We start from the raw sequence: 27,960 nt of genomic DNA on the forward strand, positions 1-27,960 counted from the left end.
GGATCTTTCCCATCAATTATGTTAAATAAAATTACTTGCTATTTAGATGCAATTATCCTTGAAAATTCAATTCTTAAAAAGGCTATAGCTATTGTCTCTATTTGGGTTTCGTATCAATTATAAAACAATTATTTAGATTATTAAATAAAATTCTATTATCATTATTTGAAATGTGACAAAATATTTCTCTGATATGGAGTAAAATGATTAATATCATGGCTCAAATAATTTTGAAATCATGCAAGAATAAATCTTCATCACAAACTACATTCAACATTTAATTATAACATTTAACAATTCCTCAAATAATTCACAAAAACATGTAGATAACACACAAACAAAGATTTTGTTGCCAAATTTACTAAACATAGAAAATGCTTCATATATCCTAGATAAAACAGGGAATTTGTTTTAAATTCTTTGCCTCTCTTATCAATTGTTCATAATAGTATCAATCTTACCCCCTTTGTTCTATTATGAATCTTGATATCAGAGATGGGTTCTCAAAAAAGAATGCCACATTTTTTCAACATTTTTATACATTGATTGATTGAACGAAGACGATATCGTTATACAGAGTATACGACTTAAGAATTCAAAATTATTATTTTAGCCATTTGTATAATTCACTTTTGTTGGTACGGTCTTCATAGAAGGAAAACAAATTATCTTCAATTCATTTTTGCTGCATATTAATTAATGCATCTTTTTAGAGCTGTGTTCGACATTATACAAATGGCTAAAATATTAATATTAAAATTTTGAATTCTTAAGTTGTATAATCTGTATAACAATATTGTTTTAGTTCAATCAATCAATGTCGAAAAAATGTCGAAAAAAACGCGGCATTCTTTTTATGAGAACCCATCTCTGTAGACAAATTTTTACAGATCTTTCTATGAACAATTAAAATACATTAACTTGAACAATAAACAATTAAGGGTGCCAGATTTTATCTTCTTATAATTATGCAGTAACATATAACATACATCAAGTTTAATATTTCATGCCCCATCTTAACCAAGACTTTCATAACAAGGACAATCAAGTAGCACAGCAATTCATTTAAAGGAAACAAAAGTATTTCAAAGTTGAAACAGAATATTCATATGTTGAAGCAATCAAGATATTTTTTATGTGAAAAAAAATACTTTACTTAACTGGTTACATTTTAATGATCAGTTGAACATAAACTAGTTAAAGAGTAGAATCTCTTCTAAAAAAATAACCCCTGTGAACATAAAGCAGCAATTTACAAGGATTTTGCATTCTGAAATGACACTCACAGGGACTATTTGTTTACTGCATGTTCAGGGACAAAGACAAGTATAAAGTTAAACTATAAGTAAAACTGACAATCAGAGATATTGAAATATTTTGGATTGATATAAGTTTGCATATTCTTAGAAATGTCACAAAGAAGGTAATTTTTTGGCTTAATTCCATAAAGTTCAGTGTTGGGTTTTTATTAAGTCAAACTGTTCTTAATTATGAACCATTTCATATATATATATACATTTGGATGTAATTAATAATAATTTGACTTAATAAGAGCATTTGACTTTGAACCTAACAACCAACTTTACAAGATTACACAAAAAAAATACCCTTTTGTCTACAAATCATCCATAGCCTATTTAAAAATACAAAAAAGAAAGAACTAAAAATAGGCCTTGTAGGGTTCTGATTTGAAATATGTCAATTTTTATCGATAACTTTTGTCTCCGTTTGTCCAGTTGTACTAATGTTTTGTTTGCTTATTTGTGTTCCTGAATTTGATTCACCATTTTAGAATTTCCACCCTTGGTCTGATGAGTTGAGATCTAGAAATTATTGAATTTAGCATAACTTCACAGAGGTACATTAATGGGTGGAAATTGATTTCTCATATTCATTCAAAACCAATTAATATCTAATGGATTAGAACCGGTTCTCATCCATACAAAAAAATTACGTCTAGCATTGTATTATATCCAGAATATAAAAATGTACAATTATAAGATTGAAACTATTTTTTAGCCAATGCCTTTGGCATCTCAGAGCTAAAAAACTGGTTACATTCTATATCGGCAAAAAGCTGTTTATAAAACAATGCCAGAAATAACTATTAAAGAATATCACCAATTACGCCAGGCTGTAGTTAATAAATATAATAAAACACATGGATTCATAACACGAAAATAGAACAATAAGACATTTATCAATATATCCATTTTTGCAGTATTCCAGTATCGCTTTGAAATAGATTTATATCCGGTTGATAAGAATGTGTTTTCAGCAACACTGAAAAACTATGGATTGTATATTCATATTTTATCCAGATTTCTATAAATATAAAAATGTATACCTAATCATAATATTGGAACCAGTTTTGTTAGCCTGTGGCTTTGGCATCTTGGGATAAACAAAACTGGTATTTATCTTATAGTTGTACATTTTTGTATCCGTGGAAAGCTGTTTATAATACGATTCGATATACAACTATTATGTAATAATTTTTTAACAAGACAGTTAAAATAAAATAAAAACTTTTAATCATTTAGGTGAACTCTCTGTTTATTTTGTTGTATTTAGAACACAAATGTTTTGTATGCACTTCTGTTTTATGATTTAGTTTAATTTCTGTATTGATAACTTGGGTATAGTCCCGTTTGTGACATTGCCTCTATAGGGGTGTTTCATTGTATTTTCACAGTAGCTTTTTTCCTATTTCTAGACCCTGCGGGGAGCCCTTATCCTGTAGGGCAATCACCTAACTTAACCTAAACTAAAATAACCTATCTAAAGCTACTGTGAAAATAGGACGAAATGTCCCTTATGAGGCAATGTCATGAAATGGACTCTACCCGATAACTTTTCTAATCAGTTTTTTATGAAAACTTTTTTTTAACTTTTTAAACTATCTTAGTAATTTTAATCTTTTTATTGCCATTACTTGAGTATGAGATGGATTATTTTTTTTATTCATTTATGACCAAAACTAATGGGTTCATATTGGAAATAGTAACACCCTTTAATTTGCAAGATAATAGACAATTTTTGAAAGTTAAAACTTTAAATTCCATTTGTAAGCTGGTTGGATGCATAAAAATATTTTAGATGCCTTAATAGAAACTGGTTTTTAGGACCAGCTGAAAAGTAAAGGTATTGATATTATTTATATGTTCATTTAAACTAATTCTAGTTTATAAGAAGAGAAAATATAAGGAAAAAAATATGTTCATCCGCTAAAAGAATCAAAATTTCCCAATTTCAGTTTCTAGTTTTTGAGGTCAACCAAATTCATGCTTGTCCTGAACTTTCCAAAATGGTATCTAACCTTTCTGTAACTTGTGTATTATAACAAACTATTTTTGTCACTGGTAAATAGTTTAAACTGGTGATAAAAAATAATCTGAAAATTGTTTTGTCAGAATTTGAAAAACCTAAAAACTATCTGACTGTCACATTCCCTGTAATGAAAGTGGAGCACCCATAAACCCCCCCCCCTCAAGTTGCTCAAATTATTTACAATTGTTCCTAAGGAGGGAAAAATGTTGGGCTAAAAATTTCCCTTACAGCTAGAATTTAAACATTAGAATAGTTATTTCATCGTATCATAAACGGCTTTCCGAGGATATAGAACGTACAATTATAAGATTAAACCAGTTTTTTTAGCCCCGAGGTGCCGAAGTCGTTGTCTAAAAAAACTGGTATTAATCTTATGATTGTACATTTTTAAATTCATAGAAAGCTGGATATAATACGATGCTAGACATAGTTTTTTCATATGGATGAGAACCGGTTCCTATCCACCGGATTCGAATGAATACGAGAAAATAATCTTATTTTTTTCTTTGTAGATTATTGTTCAAACAAAAAAGTTTAAATTTTATTTTTCTCATAACATAAGCAAAAAGATATAATAGCTCTCCATTTCTCCATATAAAATTATATTCACATTTTTATGATATTAATTTAAGGCCTCATGGTGATTTTATTGATGGAGAATTATGTCAAATTATTGTGGGGGGGGGGGGGGGTTGTTATGGATATTCCACTTACATTGTAAATTTTTTTCCAATATTGCTTCGAAACCGACTAATATTCCGCTGGATTAGAACCGGTTCTCAGCAAAACTGTTAATAGTGAATAGCCTTGTATTACAGAAAATTTTAAACGAATGTTTAATATTTAAATAAGAATTATAAAATAAAATTGTAATACAATGCTATACATGATTTTTTAGTATGACTGAGAACCGGTTCTAATCCAGCGGATATCAATCGGTTTCGAAGCCAATAATTATGAATCTTACTTGAAAATTATTTAACTTTATGTAGAAATCATTCTTGGAAATAAATATATTTTTAGTATTTCTTAACAGGCAGGGAGGGGACATTGGGCTGTTATATCATTAGTTCTCAAAGTTTATTAATTTCTTATTTGCTTGCTTCGAGGATTTTTAATGAATTTTGATTGGATGGTTTATTAAGATGAGTGTCCAAACGTTTCAACCACTAATTGTAATCTTGAGTTGGGTAAATTTGTGTATTATCATTGTTTTAGTCAAGTGCTCTTATTAAGTCAAACTGTTCTTAATTATGCCCAAATGTATATATATGAAATGTTCCATAATTAAGAAATGTTTGACCTAACAAGAGCATTTGACTACAACCCAACACCCAATTTTACAGAATTATGCGTTCAAATTATCCTCTGTGTAAATGTTAAGTTATGACACTCTTAGCTGTGTTGAGTGGATAAATGTCACCGTTTTTGGCCTACCTATTCTATTGACGTCATAATTAAGGGAAAGTGAAAGGGAAGGGGGAAAGAAACCCCCTAGAAAAGAGATGGGGTACAGGGTATTTTCTAACATCGATAGAATAGGTAGGCCGAAAGCAGGGACATCTTTCCCCATTTTGCACTAAACACAGCTACGGGACATTTTTTTAAATTTAGGAAGCATACAGGAGCAGGACAATGGATAAATTAATCTTTCCTCAAATTTAATATTCGGGGCTTTCACACAAAGTACCATGTTGAGCACTGATTAATATTATCCCTCCTCATCTTCCATGTGGAAAAATAGGGAGGGGAGTAGTTTTAGCAATGTTTGTTTATTATTTATGTAAGTAAGGTTAGGTTAGCTAGCCTTACAGGTTTATGGCTTTAGGGTATAGACCCCGCAGGGTTAAGTCTTCCCGCAGGGTTTAGAATCCCCGCAGGATAAAGATTCCATGCAAAGTTAAGACTCCCTAAAGTGATTAGACAAAGGATAAAAACTACCCCCTTATTTACAATTTTAAAAAATAAGAGAAATGGAGTTATCTGCGCTCAATTTGCACTTTCTGTGAGAGCACTAATAAACTAAACTGCGAACCAAAAAAAAAGGCAAGTCTGAATTTTCAGAATATCAGCTTTATTTTTCATTTAGGATAATTTTACTGTAAATATGAAATGTAGATGCATTTTTTGGTTACAAGTTTCCACTGTTATTTTTTTATTAATCAGCACCAATGAAGCACAAGATCTCAAAAACAGCATTTAGGGGTGAACCAAAAAGATATGCAAATATAAAAGAAAATTAATGGGAAAACTGTTTATTTTTGCACTTTTCTTCACCTTTTTGTTGAGCCAAATGTTATCTAAGTACATGCCATTGCCCATTACAACAACTTGTCTATTAACCTATGTACCATTTTTTGTAGTCATAGCAATCTCCAATGGAGCCCACCAACAAGAAATAAAACCATCTTCTAAAAACTACAGAATTTACTTTATAAATTGGAGTAATTAAAATTGAAATTTTTTCTTTTTAAATACTGCTTGGCTCGAGGCTGCTATGAATACAAAAATTGAACCATAGTTCAGTGTATGGGGTGTCATCATGGGCATGCATTTTGATAACATTTGGCTCACCATCACCCCCAGTAGAAGCATCTTAAAGGCCACCATCCTCCAAATCAAGATTTTAAAATGGATTTTTTATCACATCAAAAAACATTTTTGTATACTTTTAAGGGTAACTTTTATCTTTAACATGTATTTAGCTTCATTCATAAGACTGGAGGTCAGCAGCTGTCCTCTAAAGTGATAGGGGTCAAATTTCTTTTTTTCTAATATTTCTTATTTAGGAAATTCATTAATTTCTACCTGATACTATATTTCATAATAATTAATGCATAAATTATTTTAAAATTATTAATTTATCAGAATCAATCTTTAAAAGAGGAGAAAAGTGCAAAAAAATCGTTTTTCCATTGCTTTGTTTTAGATTTGCATATCTTTTTGGTTCACCAGTATTTCCCCCAAATGCTGTTTTTGAGATCTTGTGCTTCATTGGTGCTGATTAATAAAAAAATAACAGTGGAAACTTGTAAGCAAAAAATGCATCTACATTTCATATTTTCAGTAAAATCATCCTAAATGAATAATAAAGCTGATATTCTGAAAATTCAGACTTGCCTATTTTTTTGGTTCGCAGTTTACAAGGTTTGGTTGGAAAATAGGGTTGGAGATTGATTTATTATCCAGTGTCCCCTCCCCCTCTCGTTGAAGCATAGGAAGGAACTATAAAAAGCAAAATTCATAGATTTGAAAATTTTTAAGATTATCAAAATTTTTTTAAAACTGCCAATTACTAAAAAAATAATGATTACAACATCCACAAAAGCAAAGCTTAAAAATCAGAATATAGGACAAATGAAAAATTGCTCTTGTAGAGTGTTAGATTTAAATAAGCAGAACATTAATTTCTTAATCTAAACAAAATTGCATAAATAAAGGATACAGTAGAATGTCATACTTTCATATTTAGGATTTGAATGCAGAGATGCCCGCTTTTAATATTGCAACTTGCTGTCCTAAGAGTCATAATTCCAAAACTTAGATGAATAGAATAATAAAATGTTATAAATGGACATTTGCTAAATTTCTAAATTTTACCTAACTGTTAAAGGAATCATCATATGATATAGTATTGTTTTTTTTGGAATTCTGATTCATAGGACAACACAGTACAATATAATAAGTGAAGCTTGTAGTAATGTCCTAAAAATGTAAGTATGTCCTTTAACAGTATCCTGAATTTAAGCAGTTTTGCAACAAATTTACTTAAAAATTACATTATACTTATTCATTTCTAACACTGTACAAGTGTTAATGCTTCTTTGTCCTACCATTTCAGAGCTTCACTTTTATAGATGTTGTCATCCTTGTTTAATAAGCATTATTAAGCAGATACAATTTTTTACATATTTAAATATTATTCAACATGAAATACATGCAGCTTAAATGAACAAGTTCAGAGAGCACAGTAATGCCGTTAACAATTTTTAACAGTAAAGTAAATTTACTCCGTTTTAATTTGAACCGCCAAAAGCATATAGATCAAATAAGAAGATGTACGGGGCATTATGCGCATTGTCACAAAAAGACGACATTACAAAAAATTTTGTTAAATTTTGTCTGCTACCTTGTAATGTTTATAAACAAATGTTAAAATATTTGCGGCATGGCACGCTGATTACATATGATTTAAATGAAGAAAACTGTTATGAATTTATTTCAAGACAAATTTTGTGTAAATAGATTGATCATCTTCATCAAAATCAATAAATGATGATAAAAATAAACCATGTGCTCTGCCATGTGAATTTTAGCATATTTTTGTGAACACCAACCCAATATGGAGGCAAATTTTAAAGGAACCAATGAGAGATTTTATTTTAGTTTATAGTATGAATAAAATTTCATTAGTTTTCACTGCTTTTTTTGCACAAATAATGAATGGTAAAACGGTCATATTTATCATGTACAATCATTTGTAAAGTAGGAACACAGTCAATCACATGAAAATCATAGAGTCATTACCTGCATTGGTTTGGGATCCATAGTCACCAACAAGTTGAAATCTTCTGCCACCCTGTGCAGTAGATACCTAGAGAAAATGTTTATTAAATGTCTAACCAAAGTAGATACCTAGAGAAAATGTTTATTAAATGTCTAACCAAAGTAAATACCTAGAGAAAATGTTTATTAAATGTCTCACCAAAGTAAATACCTAGAGAAAATGTTTACTAAATGTCTAACCAAAGTAAATACTAGAGAAAATGTTTATTAAATGTCTAACCAAAGTAGATATCTAGAGAAAATGTTTATTAAATGTCTAACCAAAGTAGATACCTAGAGAAAATGTTTATTAAATGTCTAACCAAAGTAGATACCTAGAGAAAATGTTTATTAAATGTCTAATCAAAGTAAATACCTAGAAAAAATGTTTATTAAATGTCTAACCAAAGTAGATACCTAGAGAAAATGTTTATTAAATGTCTAACCAAAGTAGATACCTAGAGAAAATGTTTATTAAATGTCTAACCAAAGTAAATACCTAGAGAAAATGTTTATTAAATGTCTCACCAAAGTAAATACCTAGAGAAAATGTTTATTAAATGTCTAACCAAAGTAAATACTAGAGAAAATGTTTATTAAATGTCTAACCAAAGTAGATACCAAGAGAAAATGTTTATTAAATGTCTTACCAAAGTAGATACCTAGAGAAAATGTTTATTAAATGTCTAATCAAAGTAGATACCTAGAGAAAATGTTTATTAAATGTCTCACCAAAGTAGATACCTAGAGAAAATGTTTATTAAATGTCTAACCAAAGTAGATACCTAGAGAAAATGTTTATTAAATGTCTAATCAAAGTAGATACCTAGAGAAAATGTTTATTAAATGTCTAACCAAAGAAGTTTACTAATAATCATGTTCACTAAGCAGCTACTTTAATTTAAAATTTATCAATCCTTCAAAATAATAAAATCAACAGAATTGTTATTACAAATGGAACTTCAAAACAAAGGTTCAATAATAAAAGAATTGCTACCAGTTTAGAAATTCTTTGATCATATACTAGATCCGAATGGAGCCCACGACAAGTCAACAAACCATGATCTTTACCCTTGTCAGTTTTTTTGTATGATTACCTAAAGATTTCATAGTGCTTACCTAGCTAAAATAAACTAACTAGTCTGCATCTTACAAATAAAATACCTATCAAAAGGGTACCTATCAAATACATGAAATAAAATGTTACCTAGAGAATTGTTTAGCATGCTTAGGTATAGTGTACCTAACTAAAGGGTAATAAATAAAGTTTACAAAGAACACAGTAATAGTGTCTGACTAATTATGATGTAACAAAAAAAATTAGCCAATGAGAGGCCGTTATTGACCAATGGTAAAATTTATAGTGGCCTCTCATTGGCTAATTTTTTTTGTTACGTCATAATCAGTCAGACACTATTACTGTGTTCTTTACAAATCAAAGCATACTTTGCTAAATTATAACTATTAATAGTATTTTATTAGTCCATCTAACTAAAATATCCCTAACTGAATCATACCTAACTAAAGCATATGAGATTTCCTAAAACGTATCGTGTCTATCATCCTATTATATACAGTTTTCTTCAAATCTAAAAATGTGCAATCACAAGATTATAACCAGTTTTTTAGCCTGTGCCTTAGGCATCTTAAGGCTAAAAAACTGGTTTTTAATCCTATAATTGTGCATTTTTATATTTGTAGAAAACTGGAAAAAACCTATTACCTGGCCATCCAGAGGTCATCGCCCATTTCTATACCTTCACAAGGTCCAACTTGGAACTCCCACTGAAAATAAACTCTGATAATGATTTCTTTACTAAGAATCTTAAGGGATATGACAATAGGAAGATAAATTAATAAACATCCCCAATGATAATAAACAAAATTTATCATTGTAATCTACTGTACAATGTCCCTGGAGATGCGATCCTCAATTTTCAAATTCTTTGAACGTACATATGAGACTTTTACAGAAATGCTTCGCATCCACAACTATCTATCTATGCTTGATATAAAATCAACACTATATAGATCATATTATGAACCTTTGATTGACACGTGCCCTGCAATTAACTAGTAGCACTCAGGGGCAAGACACAATTACTTTAGCTAGGCCCAAGGCATTATTTGTATCAATTTATGCATTCATAGGCCTGTTTCTACCTATATGACACCATATATGGGTAACGAAAGCCTATTCATGGTAATCTATATGTGATTTGCTAATAGTATATGTTTATTAAAGATATTATGTTTATAGTTAATGTAATCATATAAACAACCAGTACATTTATGTATGCCTACAACTATGCCTGATTTACGTCACATATTAACACACAGATATTTAATTGCACAGACAAACACTAAAATCCTGGTCCAGAGCTAATGTTATAGCATGTACCTCTTGAATTTATTCAGTTATTTACTAACTCTCCTACCATCAACTTCTCTTTCTGGCTTTAAAAAGGTAATGACTTAGTTGTTTGGCATGCATTGTAGTTTAAATTTAGGCCCCTTAGTACTTAGCATGAATTGAGCTCAGGCCTTATGTTAGAACTCTAACACTTAGCACAATTCACTGCTTGGGACTTAGGGCACATTTCTGTCCTACTCTACTTATAATTTTAACACTTATCCTGTAAATATTTCCATACTTAACTTATGCACTTGTGATATAAATACACTTTATAAAAACATTTTCCTTCCTTAATACTTAATATACTTATATGATTCTAATCGAATATCAAAACCAACCATTTATTCTTAGGTTAAAGCAACATAATACTTCGCGTGGGTCTTTTGTTGAGCTTCCACCAGCTCAACCAAATTCGTATTATACTTGTGGGAATAGAGGGTTAAGCATTCTAAATAAGCGAACCGACGATGAGAATGTCTATGTGTATTGCATTAAAATTAGGTTTTAGTAGTACTCATAGAAGAGCGGTCTCCATACCTAAATATGGACAAACGCCCCATTCGCACACACAATGGTGCAACTTACCGGTTGTATCTTGGAAAAATTTTACTTCATAAATTTTTCTTTTTTTTTCCTTACCGTACCCGAACCGCCTAAGGCAGGTATTTTTACCAAAATCGAATAATTGTAGCTATGGCAAAATCGGATTTACCAAAACCTGTGATACTATTTGAGAGCAAGGTTAGGACTATGAGGCGTTTGAAGAGATAGGGACTGAAAGGCACGACACAAATGCAATTGAGAGCCTCGTGTACGAGCAGTTGCACTAGCTGACACTCTAGAGGCCCTAGAGAATGCTAGCATATTTGTGGCCATTGGTCGCCGCCCTATAAGGACACTCGCACTGGTTGACACTCTAGAGGCCCTAGAGAATACCAGCACACCGGCACCTCCATGTCCGCCTCTCTTTAGTAAAACACTTGGGTTGGAATAATCTATGATTGAGCTATGTGCAAAATTTTGATTTCTGGACTTAGTCAGAATTTTGAAATTTAGGAGTTGTGCTAGGTGGCGGAGTATATATATAAATCTTCGGACTTAGTATGATTTTTACTTATTCGAAAATTCTCTAAGTGTTGAAATACTTGAATCTTTGATACTTAAGCCAGAACTTATTAAGAATCAAGCATGGAGTAACTTTTCATTTATAAGCTATCAAAATACTATTTGTAAAGGACCATTTTGAACTGCCTTATTAAATGAAAACTTAGGAGCAAATCCTATAGAACACGGGAAACGCTGTTAGTTGGGATACATATTGTCTTTGGAGCCATGTTTCTGAAACAATATGCCGAAAGCAGTTAGTACTCTTGAGTCGTAGTAAAGGGCCAAAAGATTATTACAAACTTGTAGCATTTATACACAAGTTAAACTGTACTAATACTTTGGTGCCGTTAGAACCGATTTTCTGAGATTTGCACTTACTTATACATGCCTAGGACTTATATTCTTAATGCAATTCTGATTTATACGCGGATGTATCAAAATAAAACTATTGCCTCTAAAATTTTGAGTTAAACAAAATATTTCAAAGTCTCAAAGATATTCTCAACATCGATCGGTTGGAATGATATAAGTGTAGACAAATTGCTGTATGCAATCAGAGACCTCCTGAGACTCTGAGCAAAATATTCCACTTTTGGACTTAGCACCGTTTCTATTTCTTTTGTTACAGAGAGAATCTCGAATTTCTGGACTTATAGTAATTTTTATGAAATTGGGAACTTGGTTGGAAATTTACCAAAATTCGGACTTGTAATAATTACGATTTTTTCCAACTAGATTAACAAATTTCATTTTCCACACTTAAAAGAAAATTTTGTCTTAGAGTATTTTTGTCTTAGCCAAAATATTCCGATTATGGACTTAGAGAGATTCTACTTCTTTTGGTGAAGGATAATTCTAACACTCTAATACTTTATAATTTTAAAATCCTTAACTTAGCGAGATTTGCATTTAGTCAAAATATTCCAATAGTGGACTTAGAGTGATTCTATTTCTTTTGACTTATAGGCAATCTCTAAAGTAGATTTGTGAATGAACTGTTAGGAAATTTCATCTCGGACAAAATATTCCACGTCTGGACTTAGAGTAATTCTATTTCTTTTGTCTCAAGAAAATTTCACTATTTCTGTACTTAGCATAATTTCATTGAAAGATTTTTGGACTTAGTCAAAATTCACTAATTTTGTACTTGGTATAATTTCAAAAAAAAAAAATCTTTTGACTTAGTCAAAATTTGCTAACTTTTTGTACTTAAGATAATTTTTGATTTTTTTCCTGGGCCAAAATTTATTGATTTTGTACTTAGAATATTTTCATTAGAAACTTTTTGGACTTAGTCAAAATTTTCCAACTTTGGACTTAGAGTGATTCTATTTTATTTTGACTTAGAAAGTTTTTAATTCAATCTTAACTTAGAAAAATCTTTTGTTTGTATGTTCCTTACAAACACATACATAGATACAATAAACAGTTCACTCAACAATAAGTAGGACATGAAAACTAAATTTTTACTTGCTTTGCTAATGCTAAAATTTCTATTTCATGTGCCGCCAGAATTCAACAGACAACTTGAGAAGAGTTATAAACCATCAATCATTAGTGATAGTGAATATTAGTGATTTAAAAGTATAGTCAACAACCTAAGCCCTATATGTAATTAAAAGCACACTTATAAGAGACAAAGTTCTAGTAACCAAACGCAGCAAAAGGTTGCAGCAGCCTATCTTGGGAGTCTTGGGACGTCTCTAAAAGAAGTAGCAAGTAATATTGGAAGTACTCTACTGTCTTTATAAAACATCCGGATTAAAACAAAGAAAGAATATTTTCTTTTATACCATTGAGAAAATTTAATTTTACTTAGGATTATTAGTATAAAATCTATAACCAAGTAAAATAAAGTGTGTACATATAGTTCATAGTCTTTATAATCTAAAATTGTTACCTTTTTAGAAAAAAAAAGTGCACTAATTCAGCTAATTTGATTTTCAATAATATTTGACCAAGCAATAACACCAACCTTGTAGTCTACTTTAAAGAGTTTGATTGACAACTTCCAGCGTATAGATTGATCACCTTGCGTAGGATATCACACTTCAGTAAGACACATAGAATATTGTGTTCTCACTAATTAAGTAGAGCACATCCGGTCTATAATAACCTTGAAAACAGACTGATTATATTCATATATATAGGATAATCTAAATTGAGTCTCAATAATATAGTTATAAGGATTGAAATCACAAGTGAAGCCCCGTAATAATTCGCGAATAATACTTAGTAGGATTGGTAGGCATACCCTAATACAACTATAAGTATTGGGTGCGAGATCTTTGATATTCAGGCAAAACAGTTGCAATACTATTAGAATATAGACGATCCTTTGGGAGTGAACCTTAGTAAGTTATATTCATAAAGCCTTACAGGAATAAGCAGATTGTAAGCTACATATCCTTAGAGTGAAGTAAGAATTCAACAAGGATTATAAATTGCTGTTTTTCTCAACAATAACATTTGCTAGGAAAAGTCGACGCCTAAGCAAATAACAGTTAATTTGTGATAGTATATTAGCATACCCAAATTAACTTCGCTGCAAACTTTAACATTCTATCTAACCTTATAGCTAATTTGTATAGCCAACTAACCCACATTAGCTTTGTAAGCAAATATAGAATAAATCTGAGTAAAAGTGTTTCTACAGTTGAGCTTAATTAAGGATAAGAGTGCATTAGCGCACACTCCAGAATAAGATTCCAAGCTCACACGCAAGCATTCACGACGTAGAAACAACTGTAGGTGAAGTAGACAATACATACTCATCTATATTTAACAATTTTAAAAGAAAAATTTGTTATTGTAAACAATTCCTGATTGTTTTAACGTTAAGCGCATTAGTCGGTTTCTTCTTGTACCTCTGCTATTTAAATCCTAAAATAGTACAACATCTCATAAGCTTCTTTAAAGAACTCATAGAAAGTTTAAAAGCTTTAAGCTAGCTGTAATGCCATTATTTAATAAAAGTAAGAAAGATGACAACGCTGAAAAGGCGAACACTCCACGTCGAGGACGCTCGACGACGCCTGGAAGAAGAACTCCGTCAGCTGATGCAGCTTCTGCAGGAGATGATACACGAAGGGAGGAACCAATGCCCAACCAGGAGGAACCAGAACAGAATGGTGAGAGAACCCAGACGCCAGAACCAGACAGGGAATCTGTAAGATCCATACCCATGCGAGAGGACTCACCAGACGCACTGATCAGAGACCGATATGTTAGAGCAACACTAGCAGATCCTCTGGGAAATTTCCTGTTCCCACAATTCCTGGATACAATAAGACTTTGTAACCCCAACCTACGTGTGGACTCAGAAATGATGAGGAACTTCTGTACCAACTACACACAGAGTATGAGGGAATACAAAGAGGAACAAAGACGTGAAGTTGAGTTAGAAGCCCAGCGTATTGTACAAGTGGAGAATGACAAACGCACTCAACGACACTTCAGTAACTTCACCAACCAAACTGGAATTAAACCACCAAGCAGCTATGCAAGTAAGAGCACCCTAAGCAACGATCAAAAGCTTAAGTTAGCCAATGGAACCTTCCCTCTCAAGCATTGCTTCAAAGGAGATGGTAAACCACCCTACATTACTGATTACCTATCAGAGATGAACACTGCTCAGGAGTTATGTAACCTCTCAAGATCAGAATTTGAAACCTTTATGCTTAGAACCACAACTGGCGAAGCATATACTACTATCCAGCAGAGTTTCAATCTTGGACTATCCATTGAAAGTGTCTACAATAGCTTACTGCTACAGTATGATATACTCATCAGCCCACAGGAAGCTCAAGCTAAGCTGATAGCCTTTAAGGGAACAAAAGCCATGTCATTCCCTAAGCTTGTCAGTACAATTCAGAATCTTGCCAGCAGAGCCGCTGTTCATTATACAGACAAGAAGGAAAGACAGAATGTATTCAACATAACTGCAGTGGAGGCACTTAAACGTAGCTTACCAACAAATAGCCGCAATATAGCATCTGAAAACCATCACAATCTCACACATGATCTTGGAAGATCCCCTACATATCATGAGTTGACCGCTTCCATGTATCCTAGAACTGAAGACCTAGATCTGGACCTACAGCAGAATGGTGTATCAGCCAGTTACAATGGAGATTTATCGCTTCATAAAAAGACGAACAACACCAACTACTCACATGACAGGGATACAAGAATGAACAGAGACAAACAACCTGCTAAAGTTGCCGCTACGTCAAGCTATTATAAAAGGCCAACAGTTAGAGAAGTTACTGCTAAACCAGCTTATCCTAAAACCTACAACAGAGAAAACAGGGATAATAGAGATAGGCAACCACAAAAGAACACTAAACAAGATTATCATATCTCCTATGGTACATCCAATAAGCGCTACTGCGGTGCATGTGGTCAAAACTCCCACAAAATATCCGATGGATGCAGACTACTGTGTGATGACCAAGGACGACAATATCAAACAGCACTAACATCCGGATACTGCCCAAGCTGTCACAAGAAGTATGGCAAAGACCTATACCACGCGCAACACCTATGCCCTGGACGACCAGCAATGATGGAACTGTACCATAGTGGCAAAGTAAGACCTGGTGGTGTGTTTAGACAGGCATATGAAGAATGGGTTGAGGCCAAAGCCAATGGACAATCCAAGGAGCGTGGCAGAACAGGTAGAGTTAATGCTATCACCGTTCGAATGGATCCAAACGACCCCAAGATTTTAGCGGTCGATAGTTCTGCAGCTATCATGGATGAAAATAGGAAAATGTACTTGAACTGCTCTGGCTGTATGTCAAATGGAAACTACGATGTAAACATGACAGCTTTGTTTGACTCAGCAGCAGATAGAAATATCATGTCAACCAGCTATTTTGGTATGTTATTTGGAGTACAACAAAATGAGGTTAAGAACCATCTGGAAAAGAGTGACATGGTTCTTGTCAGCTATTCTGGACACAAAATCCCAGTAGCTGGAGAGATAACTCTCATGATTCGTCTCACACAATTCTCAGGCATCTATAGACCAGTACCATTTATGATTGTACCTGAGGAACACAAGAATGTCACACCTATGATCATTGGAATGAACGGCATTAGGGATCTCCAATTAGGGTTGACTTTCGTTGCGGATAACCACCCGCCGGCACCATATCTATACTCTATGTTCCATCCTGGGAGAGTACTAGATAGCCTGTTCTGTTCTGATTATGAGTTACAACTCTGCACAGGGACAATAGACAAAATTGACCCTAATGAAACTCAGACTATAGAAATGAACATCAACCATTTCTTCAACTTAGCTCCCGGAACAAAAGTCATTCTCAGCGATGACCACATTGCAAATGATAGAAATGGAGGAATTAAAATTCAACCTGGACAAACGCAACTGACTGTCAACAACCGAGGACAACTTAGTGGAAGAGCAATGATAACAAATGTCACTGAACATGCAATCACTAACACTGTTATCACCGGATACTTGGAACCAAGCAACCAATTTGTAGTCAAGGAGATCACCACAGACTTTGACTTTACGCAATCATTCCTACACAATGTATCTGTGACAACTGAGCTAGATGAGATTGTACAAGCCCTGGAGCGACACGCAGAAAAAGATACGGCTCCAGCCATCAATCAGATCTCACTAGACACCAGAAACCATTCAGTTCAACTCTTATAGCTACCAAAATACAGCGCCATCAATCTGGTAGAACGATCTTTTCCTTTAGCTGATGGATATGTACCGAATCCTACAGCTATAAACAATGACACTCCAGTACCAGGAGTAGCCTTATCTGACTACCGTTCTAATATTGATGAAATTCTAACTACACCAGATCCTGAAAAGAATAAACTCTTTGAGAATAGTGATGACGTTATTGAACTTGGCTTAAAACATATAGCTGAATCTGATAACCTCATGGACTATGTAACAGAACCTACTGGCTACAGTGTGCCTAAGGATCAGTTTGTTAAACCAGAGGATCTTGTGGTGCTGTCAGACTATCCACCAGAGGTAAGACATTATATAGAGGACATATTCCTAAAATCTTACCCTGATATCATATCTACACATTCTACTGACAGAGGTAACATGAGTAAATATCTAGGCAATTATACAATTAGACTAAAACCTGGTCAAACTTTACCCCAGCATAAGAAATTATATTATTTATCACCCGTAGAAAAAATGCAAATGCAATCTATCTTAGAGTTTTTGTTAAAGAACGGCACCATTGAAAGAGCTAATTTGGATGGGGATTCCTATAACAACTATGCAAGCCCAGCATATCTGATTCCAAAGTCGGATCAGGGGAGCTGTCCTCGTTTAATTGTAAATTTTCAACAATTGAATCCATGTCTGCAATCTGAACCTGCACTGCTACCCACAGCAGAAAATTTGATTCAGTCTCTAAGGGACAAATTTGTGCACAGTAGTAGTGACATGGCTAACGCCTTTCATAGTATAACGCTAGAACCTTCTTGCAGAGACCTAACATTGTTTGCAACCCCCTTAGGAGCTTTTAGACATGCATCCTTACCAACCGGCATTAAGACTTCACCTGAAAGTCTATCACGCTTTATGGAAAAGATATTACACTGGGAATTGGTTTATGATGATAGTGGTAATGTTGTAATGGAAGGTGATTTAGCCAAGATGGTATACTCACCTATCCCAGAAGTCCAACACATTTACGATGATTTCATTGTCTCAACTGAACTAGCTAAAACTAGATCAGAATCATTGAATATACATTTTAAGATTTTGAAGAAAGTTATGGGGAGAATACACACGCATAAAGGAAAGATTAGTTTAAAGAAATCACAACTTTTTAAAAGTAGGGTAAATTTCTTTGGGTTCTTCATTTCACATAATTATTGCTGTGTAGATCAAAGGCGAGTACAAAAACTCCTAAATATTCCCATGCCTACTGATATTACTATAATGAGATCTTTTATGGGAGTACTACAAAGTATGCATAAACATTTAAGATTTGATATTATGGCTCCTACACATATTCTAACTTCACTTACTTCTACTAGAATAGGTAAAACTTTTGTCCCAACTCCAGAACAAAGACAAGCATTCGAAGACATTAAGAAAGCTTTAGCTTCAGGACCAATTTTTAGCAAATTAGTTAACTTATCTGCACCTAAGATTATCTTATCAGACGCAGCCGGCACCTCAACTGGCTCATATTCGGCAGTCTTAGCGCAAATAGTGACACCAGAATTACAGGCTAAAACCCTACCCCCTGGGCTAAATTTCGATGACCCTGTACACCATGTTATTTATGATAATAGGTTACCAATTTTACCCCTACCTTTGCAGAATGAAGGTGAAAACATTAAGGATTATGCGAAGCGTATGTCTGAAGATGGACCACCTGAGTTTGAATATTTGGCTAGTAAAACTTTGGGCTATCCTGAAGACACTGTACACAATAGTCTCGGGATATCTTTACAATCGCTTCTAGAACTAAATAAAGTTCAAACACCTTTGACCACTATCCTGCAAAGAGCATCAAAAATTATACGTTCTACGATGTTGAGACAAAAGTATATTCAATTTGTATTTAATAATGATAGGGATAAATTCTTAGAATTTATTCGCAAACTAGAGCATGGATATGTATATCTAGATCCGCAACAACTCATATTTGAAGCTCTTAGTGTAGCTATGTACCGTCCTGTGATAGTTATCACAAATATAGAGGGTGTCAAACCTGTCACTCAACACTGTTCAGACAAAACAAAACCCCCTTTTGTATTTTTACTATATGGACACAAAGAGCAACACATAGTAAGACCCGCAATGGTTTCATCAACCAATAGCTTTAATTTAAAATCTTTAGCGTCTATGTTTGAAATTATCGCATACACCTCAAAGAAAATTACCGTTGCTGAGTCAAGATTACATATCATAGACATTGAAATCCTAGGAATTATTTATGCAGCAAACTCGTTTAGAACTCTAATAGGTCCAAGCTGTGAATGTACTTTGTTAACAGACGCAAAGTGTGCTTATTATCTCTTTAATCCTAAAGCATTAACAGCCGTTAATAAATTGAAGAGATGGAATACCACTCTGTTGACTCTAATACCGAAGCTAACAATGTCTTTCTTAAGAGGAGAAGACAATTTGGCAGATTTCTTAACAAGGGCATATAAGGCTACTTTACCAAGCATTAAAAAGGTAGCCCTACCTAAGTTTGTTAAATCTGGGTTTGAAGATAACTTACCCCAATATAAAGTTTGGACTATTGAGGAATGGACACAGTTCATTATGGATAACCCCGACTATTTGGGTTATGATGAACAACCCCCACAGCCAAAGCAACAAAAACCCAAAATCACCATAAATTCACTTGCCGCAGAACATAGAGTTATAGGCAAAGTACTAAGACCTTTGGAAATCCTAAAAGAAAAGATTAGTATAGAAAATATAATTGCAAACCAAAAAGAGGAATACTCTGATATTTACACACGTTGTCTAACCTCTAAATCAAATACCTACACTTATAAAAGACAGAACTACGAACTTAAGGACACGATTTTGTTCACAAAAGTAAAAGGAGATTTAAAGGTTTATCTCCCAACCAAACTATTACCAGTATTAGTATGCTATACTCATCTTTTGTTAGTACATAGTGGAGAAATTAAAATGCTTTTGAATATGCAAAATTTCTTCCACCCTAACCTTAAGAAATATGTTAGAAATTACACTAGATCTTGTTTAAATTGTCAACTTCAAAATTCATCTACAAAACTAGAACAAGTAGGAACTTATAGTACAATTTCAAGACCTTTTGAATGTGTAAGTATTGACTATATACAATCCTTGCCACCATATCGTAGTTATAACCATATCCTCACTATAGTCTGCCAACTAACAGGAATGATTCTTGCATATCCCATGAAATCACTCACATCCCGTGAATTTATAAACAAATTCATGTTTTATTTCTATCCTAATTTCTCCCCCAGACAAATATTGTGCGACAATGCAAAATCATTCTTAGATAAGCAAAATTTAATATTCTTTGCTTCTATTGGCATCCGAGTTTTGTATTCTACTGCGTACTTTTCACCCTCTAAAGGATTGGTGGAAGCTAGCAACAAAGTAATAAAATGGCCAATCATTAAAATTTTGGCGCAAGACTCAAAAACCTCATGGGTATATCTACTACCGTTAATAGTCCGACAATATAATTGCACTAAAATACCAAAAACTGGATTCTCACCCATGGAATTATTATTCGGGACACGTAGCTCCCTGTCTAAATTATTCTTTGGAGCAATAAAACCGGATGAATATCACCCTGAAATAGCACGCACAGAAGCTTATGTGCAAGACCTCTCAGACGGTATACAAGAAAACTTGGACATTTCAGCAAAAGCTATTGAAAAGGGAAGGGAGGCAAGACTAAAGTATATTAACAAAACCCGCATACACAAACAATTTGATATAGGAGATCTTGTCTTGGTTAGAAATAACACTATTACACCTGGTGTTAACCCCAATCTTAGACCTATCTATCATATTTCACCCTATAGAGTTCTAGATGTAAGCCCTAACAGTTGCACGCTTGAAAGAATTTCTGACAAAAAGACTGAAATATTTAAATACTCTTTCAACGAAATCAAAAAGTTCAAGCCAATTGACGAACATTTTGACACCCTCCCAGAGGAAATAAGGGATATTATCACAAAGCCTTATAATAAACTCACAAATCAAGAGATAGCCACATTAGTTAAAAATGACACACTTCCGCTTATATTTCCGGTTAATTCAAAAGATCCACAACCAGGAATACGCGCACACTCACCCTTAGAAACACGAAAAGAAGCGTCACAAAATAAGAAACCATTAGATTCTGATTCGGACATAGAGGACTCAAGTGACGACGAGGACATGACACTCGATTCCGTATTTATTACCGGAGGTCGACGACTTAGGAAAATAAATGATAGACATGTCAGATTTCGGAATGGCACAAGTTCACAACCATAATTTACATTTCCATTTACCCTGTAAACTTGTGAACAATATGATAATATGTTATTTTAATCTGATAACTAAGTTATCATATTCATGTAAATTTTCCCACTCAAGGTTATATATTCAGTGGTAAAATATACATCTTTTCTCTTCAACGGGGAGACCAACTATATGCAATATACGTCGACTAAAGAGTCGATCCCTTCAAAAACACTTACATAAAACAAATTTTTGCATATAGAGAGTTTTGAATCTGTATAGGCAAACAGAGTCAAACAATTGATACAGATTGTACATAAATGCGAATATTACAAATGTTAAATACGCACCCTAAAATATACACAAAAACTATTTAAAACATTTAATACAAATTGTACAAAGTGCACAAACATAGCAGTACTAATAGGCAACCTATATATATTCGCCTTGAATCATGATGAGTTGATTAGTTATTAGAAACTATAACCACTCTACATACAAAAAAAATATGTCAAAAACTTTAATTATAACTTCGGACAGGAAACGCCCACTCAGAATTTTAGTAGTAGTAAACAATAACGATAACTTAAATTTTACCCTGAAATTGAGTCAGTTTACTATAACATATCCACAAGTGAGGAAATCACCAACCTTGTGAAGTACTACAGTTATCACATAACACGTAAGTCTTAACAGAATATTTTACAAAAGTTATAAAATGCAAACTAGATTCCGAAAGCCTATGCCTAGATCACAACGGGTTCTACATGAGACCTTCGCAAACCTAGTAGAATATTGTTATAACTTGCTTACGATGATTAAAGAAATGTTAGCGTTTAAAATTAGTTGTGGAATCAGCCAACCTAGTCGTATTGTACGATACTTGCACTGTCGTATACTTAGAAACACTTATAGAGACGCATACAACCGTTTGGTTATACGGTATAGACAGCAAGAGTATAGAAACCGACAGACTATAACAGACGAATTACGGGCAGTAGCACGCCAAATAGAGAATCTGAGAGACACAGTCCTTCTTATTTCTGGTCATTGTACTCTCCCCACTATCCACGAAGAGTAAACTAGATTACAACTGATTCTTATAATCTGAGCTCTAAACAAAGACGTACGGACGTATCCTAACGATATAAAAGTTTTGCATATGATAAAACCTCTTGTACATATGTGTATTGATGTAAAATATTTATATTCTCATATATCTCTATGTAATTATTGAAAACGATAGGAAATTAATCGCATAAATCATAGTAGAGATATCAAAAAGAACATAACAAGAAAGTTTGTTATTTATACAAGTTATCATAAACCAAGTGAATGTAAGCTAAACTAAGCACCTTGCAAAAATAAACTTTAAATTATGTATCTAACTAAATTAAGGAACAGACAATAATACTTATAGAGTAGCTACGTAAACGGGAGTTGTACACAATAAATACTAAATCAGTAAATAACAGTGTATACGCTACTTAAAATTGCTATATTTATTTAAAACAAAAGTAAATAATCTTTAGAATGGTATAAAAATTTTGACAAATATTTTTCTTTGGTGAAAACTAAAATTTAAATCAATTTTGAAAACAGAACATAAATTTTTATTTTTACAGTATTGGGAAAACATTACGATAGTAAGAAGTTTTCTGACAATTTAACATCTTAGTTAATATAATTTGGACATAAGCTGTACATTGGCACATAATAAAACTTCGAGATTGCTAATACGATTAATCAAACGCTAAATGTTGAATTTGTTCATATAAAAAGCGCATAGCCTAACAACAAGCCAATGTGAGCACAAAAAAAAAAAATTTTTTTTAGCTCTACTTGTTGGAATTCAGACTTAGTTTTAAATCCAAAGGGACATAAGAACATTTTACCTTGAGACTTTAAACTTTATGACTATTGTATCGAAATTTAAAAGGGGAAAACCTTTTATTCTAAGCCTTACTAATTAAATAAAACTTCCTTAATGAGATCATCCAATCAATGATATTACTTTAATTACTTGAGTTACAAACAGCCTTTACATGAGTTCTCTTAAAAATACTTGAATAAGCGTATTTAAATGATTTTGTCTAAACGTCAGTCTTTCGGTCTACTTAGATATTGTTTTACAAAAAAAAATATATATATGCTATTTACAAGTCCTCTCTATATCACAGCACAATTAAAATTCACGATTAATGCACAGGGATGGATATAAATGAAATTTAGAGAAAAGGTACTGAGTTGCGAGTTCGATTAAATATCTATATATACATGACCCTTACAAGCTAACAAGAATGAATATACTGCGATATAAGGCTGCAATTACAGTTATTAATATACTATTGAAAAAGAAAAAGGATTAGTTCATTTACGAAGACAGTAATTAAGAATTGAATGAAGTTTTAAAAATTATGGGTATAAAGAAAATACAACCTTATAATCATTTCCTTACATACTAAATATCCTTACAGACTAAACATATATGTACATAATATAATGGCAGAAGTGTAAATTAATGTTTGGTTTTGTACAGTATAAAGAGTCATAATGTCTAATAACAAAAGTCTTTAATTCATAGTGATTACTATTTTGACTAGTTACATAAGAATAGAAAATCTGTAAATTTAGTCACATGTTGTCTAAAACTGGTCATTGTCTTAAAATTTGTATGTCATAGTTTCAACCAAGCTAACAGCGCCACTTCACGGCGTGCGTTTAGGGAACATGGGACCCCGACGTCGAGGGACTCCCTCGACGCCGGAATCCTCTGTCCTGTTGTTATCTGAGGAATGCGTAGCTGAGTTGAAGCTACTCTCCGCTGATGTTATCTCTTCCAAGATAGCAGGCGTTGGAGTACGCATGGAGCGGCGCAAACGTTCTAAACTGAGGACCCGCAGTGGAGTGGGATACTCGATTTCATCAGTCACCGCATTAAATCGAATCGGCGGAAGATCGGGGTCCTCGATATCGTCAACCAGTGGAACTAAACTGGCCGCATCCTAAAATTAAGAAAAGGGACGTTATTAGACAACCATATTAGTAAAATGTTCACAAGAAAATTTATCAACGTTAATCCATATATGATTATGAGTCAATTTTACTAATACTTTATCTAAAATATTGCTATTAACTATTAGGAAGAAATTACACCATAGTTAAAGTAAAGTTATTGTCTAAAAGCATAGCTAGCTGAGCTAAATAGCCTAGTCTAAGTTACGTAATTTTTGCAGCGAAGAAATATTATAAGAGCTTATCAAACTTACCACAGACAAATCAGCTGCAGAAGGAGATTCAATGCGACTTAAGCACATAATAGAGCTCAAGGAAGAGCTGTCGCTGGATACCTCAGCTGTCCTCTCAGAGCTGACTCGATTACACCTCCCCATATTGGTGTAAAATTGTGCCAGGGGGATGGAGTTGGTCGCCTAAAATATAATAAATCTTATTAGTTTAATCGCAATATTAACAATGAGTCTAGGAAAATCAGGAAATGAGAATGCCTAAAATCCTGTAAAGCTATATGATTAGGTAGCAAGTCAACCCACTTTATACTAGAATTAAAATCTTAGATCGGTTCAAAAATGCTTATGCAACCATACATTTTAAGATTAATATTCTACCAATAAAAGAATTTTAGTTGCAAATACCTCTAGATACGTGTACAAATATACAGCCTTTTTCTGAAAATTAATAGAAAACTAAAGCATAGATACTTACATGTAAACGCTCTGTTTGATCCACAATCAACGGACGGAAGCCAGGACTTCCCGTCGAGGTTTCCAAGCCCACAGGCACACTTCTTCCAGTAATCCGATCCTCAGTAGCAGACAAACAGTGTACGGCAAACAGGCCAATTCTGGACCTCACTTCTGCTGGAGTCGATGGACTAGCAGAGGGAGCCTAAAACAAAATGAAAACATTAAAGTCTTGATCTAACATTTAAACCCCAATGAGAAACGTACGGCACGAGCAAACTCTTAACTTTCCCAGAGGGAAATAATATTAGGTTGCTACTTAAGATTTTAGTAAATGTTAACTGGTATCTCAACTTAATTGCGGTAATCGAGCAGATTTCTCTGGCGACATAAAACGATGACAAACGGTGAGCGATATATATGGAAGAGCCGAAAGTCAACGTTGAGGAAGTGAGAATAGGACAGAACAACCATACACCAACATGATGCTTTATTATACAAACCGGGTGGCTAGAAAAAAATTATACAAAACACAAAAAAAAGAAATATACAACAGAAGAAAACTCACCTGTGTATCCGACAGAATATCATCAATCTCAGAGGATGCGGCTTCATACATGGTATCCGACGGCTCCGCAGTTGGCGACATAGCCCCAGCTCTAGTCCTGTTAGTCCTGTTACTGCAGTGGAGAAGCTCAATGGTCCTGACGCCTATGTTTCGGAGGCGCGTACATACATCTCTTATCCAGCGAGCCAGCGACCTGTCTGAGGTGTTGTTAACACGTGTGAGAGTCTCAAGCCCTACAGCGCCGAAGAAGACCACTATAAGAGCACATGAAAACAAGGCTAAACCCAACAACATGTTAATTAAGCCATCCATGTTGAAGGTGTCCAGACTCGTCTTCTGGTCTCTCCCCAACTCGGCAGACCCAGAATCACCTCCGGCAACATCGTCACCAATGTCACCGCAGGAGTTCTGCATCACCGAATTGAGGAGAGACCAGATGATTTGTATCGTTCTACTAAGCATCAGTGAGAGATGCTCGTTGCCGAACATCTCCCCTTGATCCCTTTCGGACTCTACAGTACTTGTGCCCCCATAGTCATCGACATCAGCAAGGCTTGGCATCCCAGACTGGTCGCTGTACACTGAACTCGAGTCGTCTAAGGAATTTTCAAGAAACGAGGAATTGGCGAGAGTGGCCGCAGCCGCCCTCATTGATTCCTCGAATCTTTCCTTAATATTCTGATGCGCGTCCAGGCTGTCAGGCACATACATTATGAGCGAATGTAAATTTAAAATAAGAGGACTAGTGATTCTGAAAGGCAATATAGTAAAGTTAATTTTATGAAAAAGACTGTACACACGAATAATTCTTTTGTATTTTAAGCAACTATGGTTGAACCTCCTAACCATTAAAACTTTGATTTATCATCTAAAAGTAAAATTCTTTAAATTAAAGAATATGTAATTAATTTTACATGATTCAATGCTTGAAAATAGCTATCGTTAAGCTATTCAAACATTAAAAACTTTATTTTATTAGATTCAATTAAGTTAAAGAATATGTAATTAATCTTACATGATTCAACGCTTAAAAATAGCTATCGTTAAGCTATTTAAACATTAAAACTTTGTTTTATTAGACTCAATTAAGTTAAAGAATATGTAATTAGTTTTACATGATTCAACGCTTAAAAATAGCTATCGCTGAGCTATCAAAAAACATATTCATTATGATGTATCAAGCAGTTAAAACTTATGTACTAGCTAAATCTGAATATCTTCAATGATGTTTTAAAACACTTTAGATAAAGCTAGCTAAATATAATTTTTGTAAGCGACCATTTTTTTATATAATATGGTTGAGTTATTCGTAACGTAAATAATCTATCAATTAACGTCATTATAATTGAATTACGTAAAAAGAAAATCTTATTTTTAAACCTATAGTAAAATTGTTTTAGAAGATTTGAATCAGGACTCAAATAAGTTTTGATTATACAAAGGGAACCCTATAATCAAAAGTTAAAACGAGTAGAATGATGGAATATATCTGTGTCATTATAAGTTTTGTTTACGATGAACGAATTTAACTTTTGCAGACGGAAAACATAAACAAAACAAGGTACGTCAATTTACTTGCTGACTCAGATATGTCCTATCAAAACTACAAATATTACATAGAACAAAATTGTCATATATTGAAGATGTACCCATACTGCTTCAAACCCACTTTCGTTTAAAATACAGTGATAAAGGTCTTATCGACGAAGAAAAAAATAAGATTCTTAGGTCTTAAATAATGGCTAACGAATGCAATAATGGGCACATCAACAATCTATAACATAAAAACATTCATATAAAACAAACGGGATACTATATTTTATCACTTTTATATAAATTCTCTTGGAATTTAGCGGTAAAATTAAACACTCGAACGCAAGCTCCGCTCGCAAGGACAATTATTATATAAATGAGCATAATTACTGGGCCGCCAGCTTTTTATAACCTCGCTCAAAGCCAACCCCTATCACTTTTGACCGCCCAAACATAAACAAAGGGTTGACAACTTATTGTTACGTAAAATTTAATTACGGACGTCGAACGATATATTTTATAGATATTAAGTTTAAAAGGTACACTTGATAGCGACGTAATGTAAGATATTAGTCTTTAAAATGATTAAAATTTATTCATGTTAAAAATAACATAAATACAGCTAATACCAACAATGGTATAAACCATATGTACATATACAAAATATACAAACAAAGGGTTACCAACTTTTGTTAGTAAAATCTTATATTTTTACATATATACGAGTAATGTAACCAAAGAAAATAATACGATATGTAAATACTAATTG

At 33.3% G+C, this 27,960-nt stretch overlaps 2 protein-coding genes across 5 annotated transcripts in view; both read right to left on the reverse strand.

The window, feature by feature from the left end:
- The window catches only part of LOC145306753 (glutamine synthetase-like), a 58,495-nt gene that overhangs the window by 18,134 nt on the left and 12,401 nt on the right, over nucleotides 1-27,960 (reverse strand). The window contains exons 10-12 of one of the 3 annotated variants that reach the window (XM_080149045.1): nucleotides 9,599-9,660; nucleotides 7,858-7,924; nucleotides 1,785-1,823 (exon numbers count right to left, since the gene is read on the reverse strand). In XM_080149045.1, coding sequence (XP_080005171.1) covers nucleotides 1,785-1,823; nucleotides 7,858-7,924; nucleotides 9,599-9,660 — 168 coding nt within the window. Of the gene's footprint in view, nucleotides 1-1,784; nucleotides 1,824-4,297; nucleotides 4,331-7,857; nucleotides 7,925-9,598; nucleotides 9,661-27,960 lie in introns of all 3 variants that reach the window. The other 2 variants (XM_080149046.1, XM_080149047.1) reach the window with 2 other exon arrangements.
- Nucleotides 23,830-25,318, reverse strand: LOC145307102 (uncharacterized). Of its 2 annotated transcripts, XM_080149438.1 has the most exons (3): nucleotides 25,113-25,318; nucleotides 24,659-24,820; nucleotides 23,830-24,394 (listed from the first exon to the last, which is right to left on the reverse strand). In XM_080149438.1, the coding sequence occupies exons 2-3, from the start codon at nucleotides 24,779-24,781 to the stop codon at nucleotides 24,098-24,100; spliced, it is 420 nt and encodes a 139-aa protein (XP_080005564.1). In that variant the 5' UTR covers nucleotides 24,782-24,820; nucleotides 25,113-25,318; the 3' UTR covers nucleotides 23,830-24,097. The 2 variants fall into 2 exon arrangements, with proteins under 2 accessions (XP_080005564.1, XP_080005563.1); XM_080149437.1 differs by having other exon boundaries at nucleotides 24,659-25,318.

The sequence above is a fragment of the Acartia tonsa genome, chromosome 15 (genome assembly GCF_053477335.1).
Source record: "Acartia tonsa isolate MP-2025a chromosome 15, ASM5347733v1, whole genome shotgun sequence".
Taxonomy (NCBI): Eukaryota; Metazoa; Arthropoda; class Copepoda; order Calanoida; family Acartiidae; genus Acartia; species Acartia tonsa.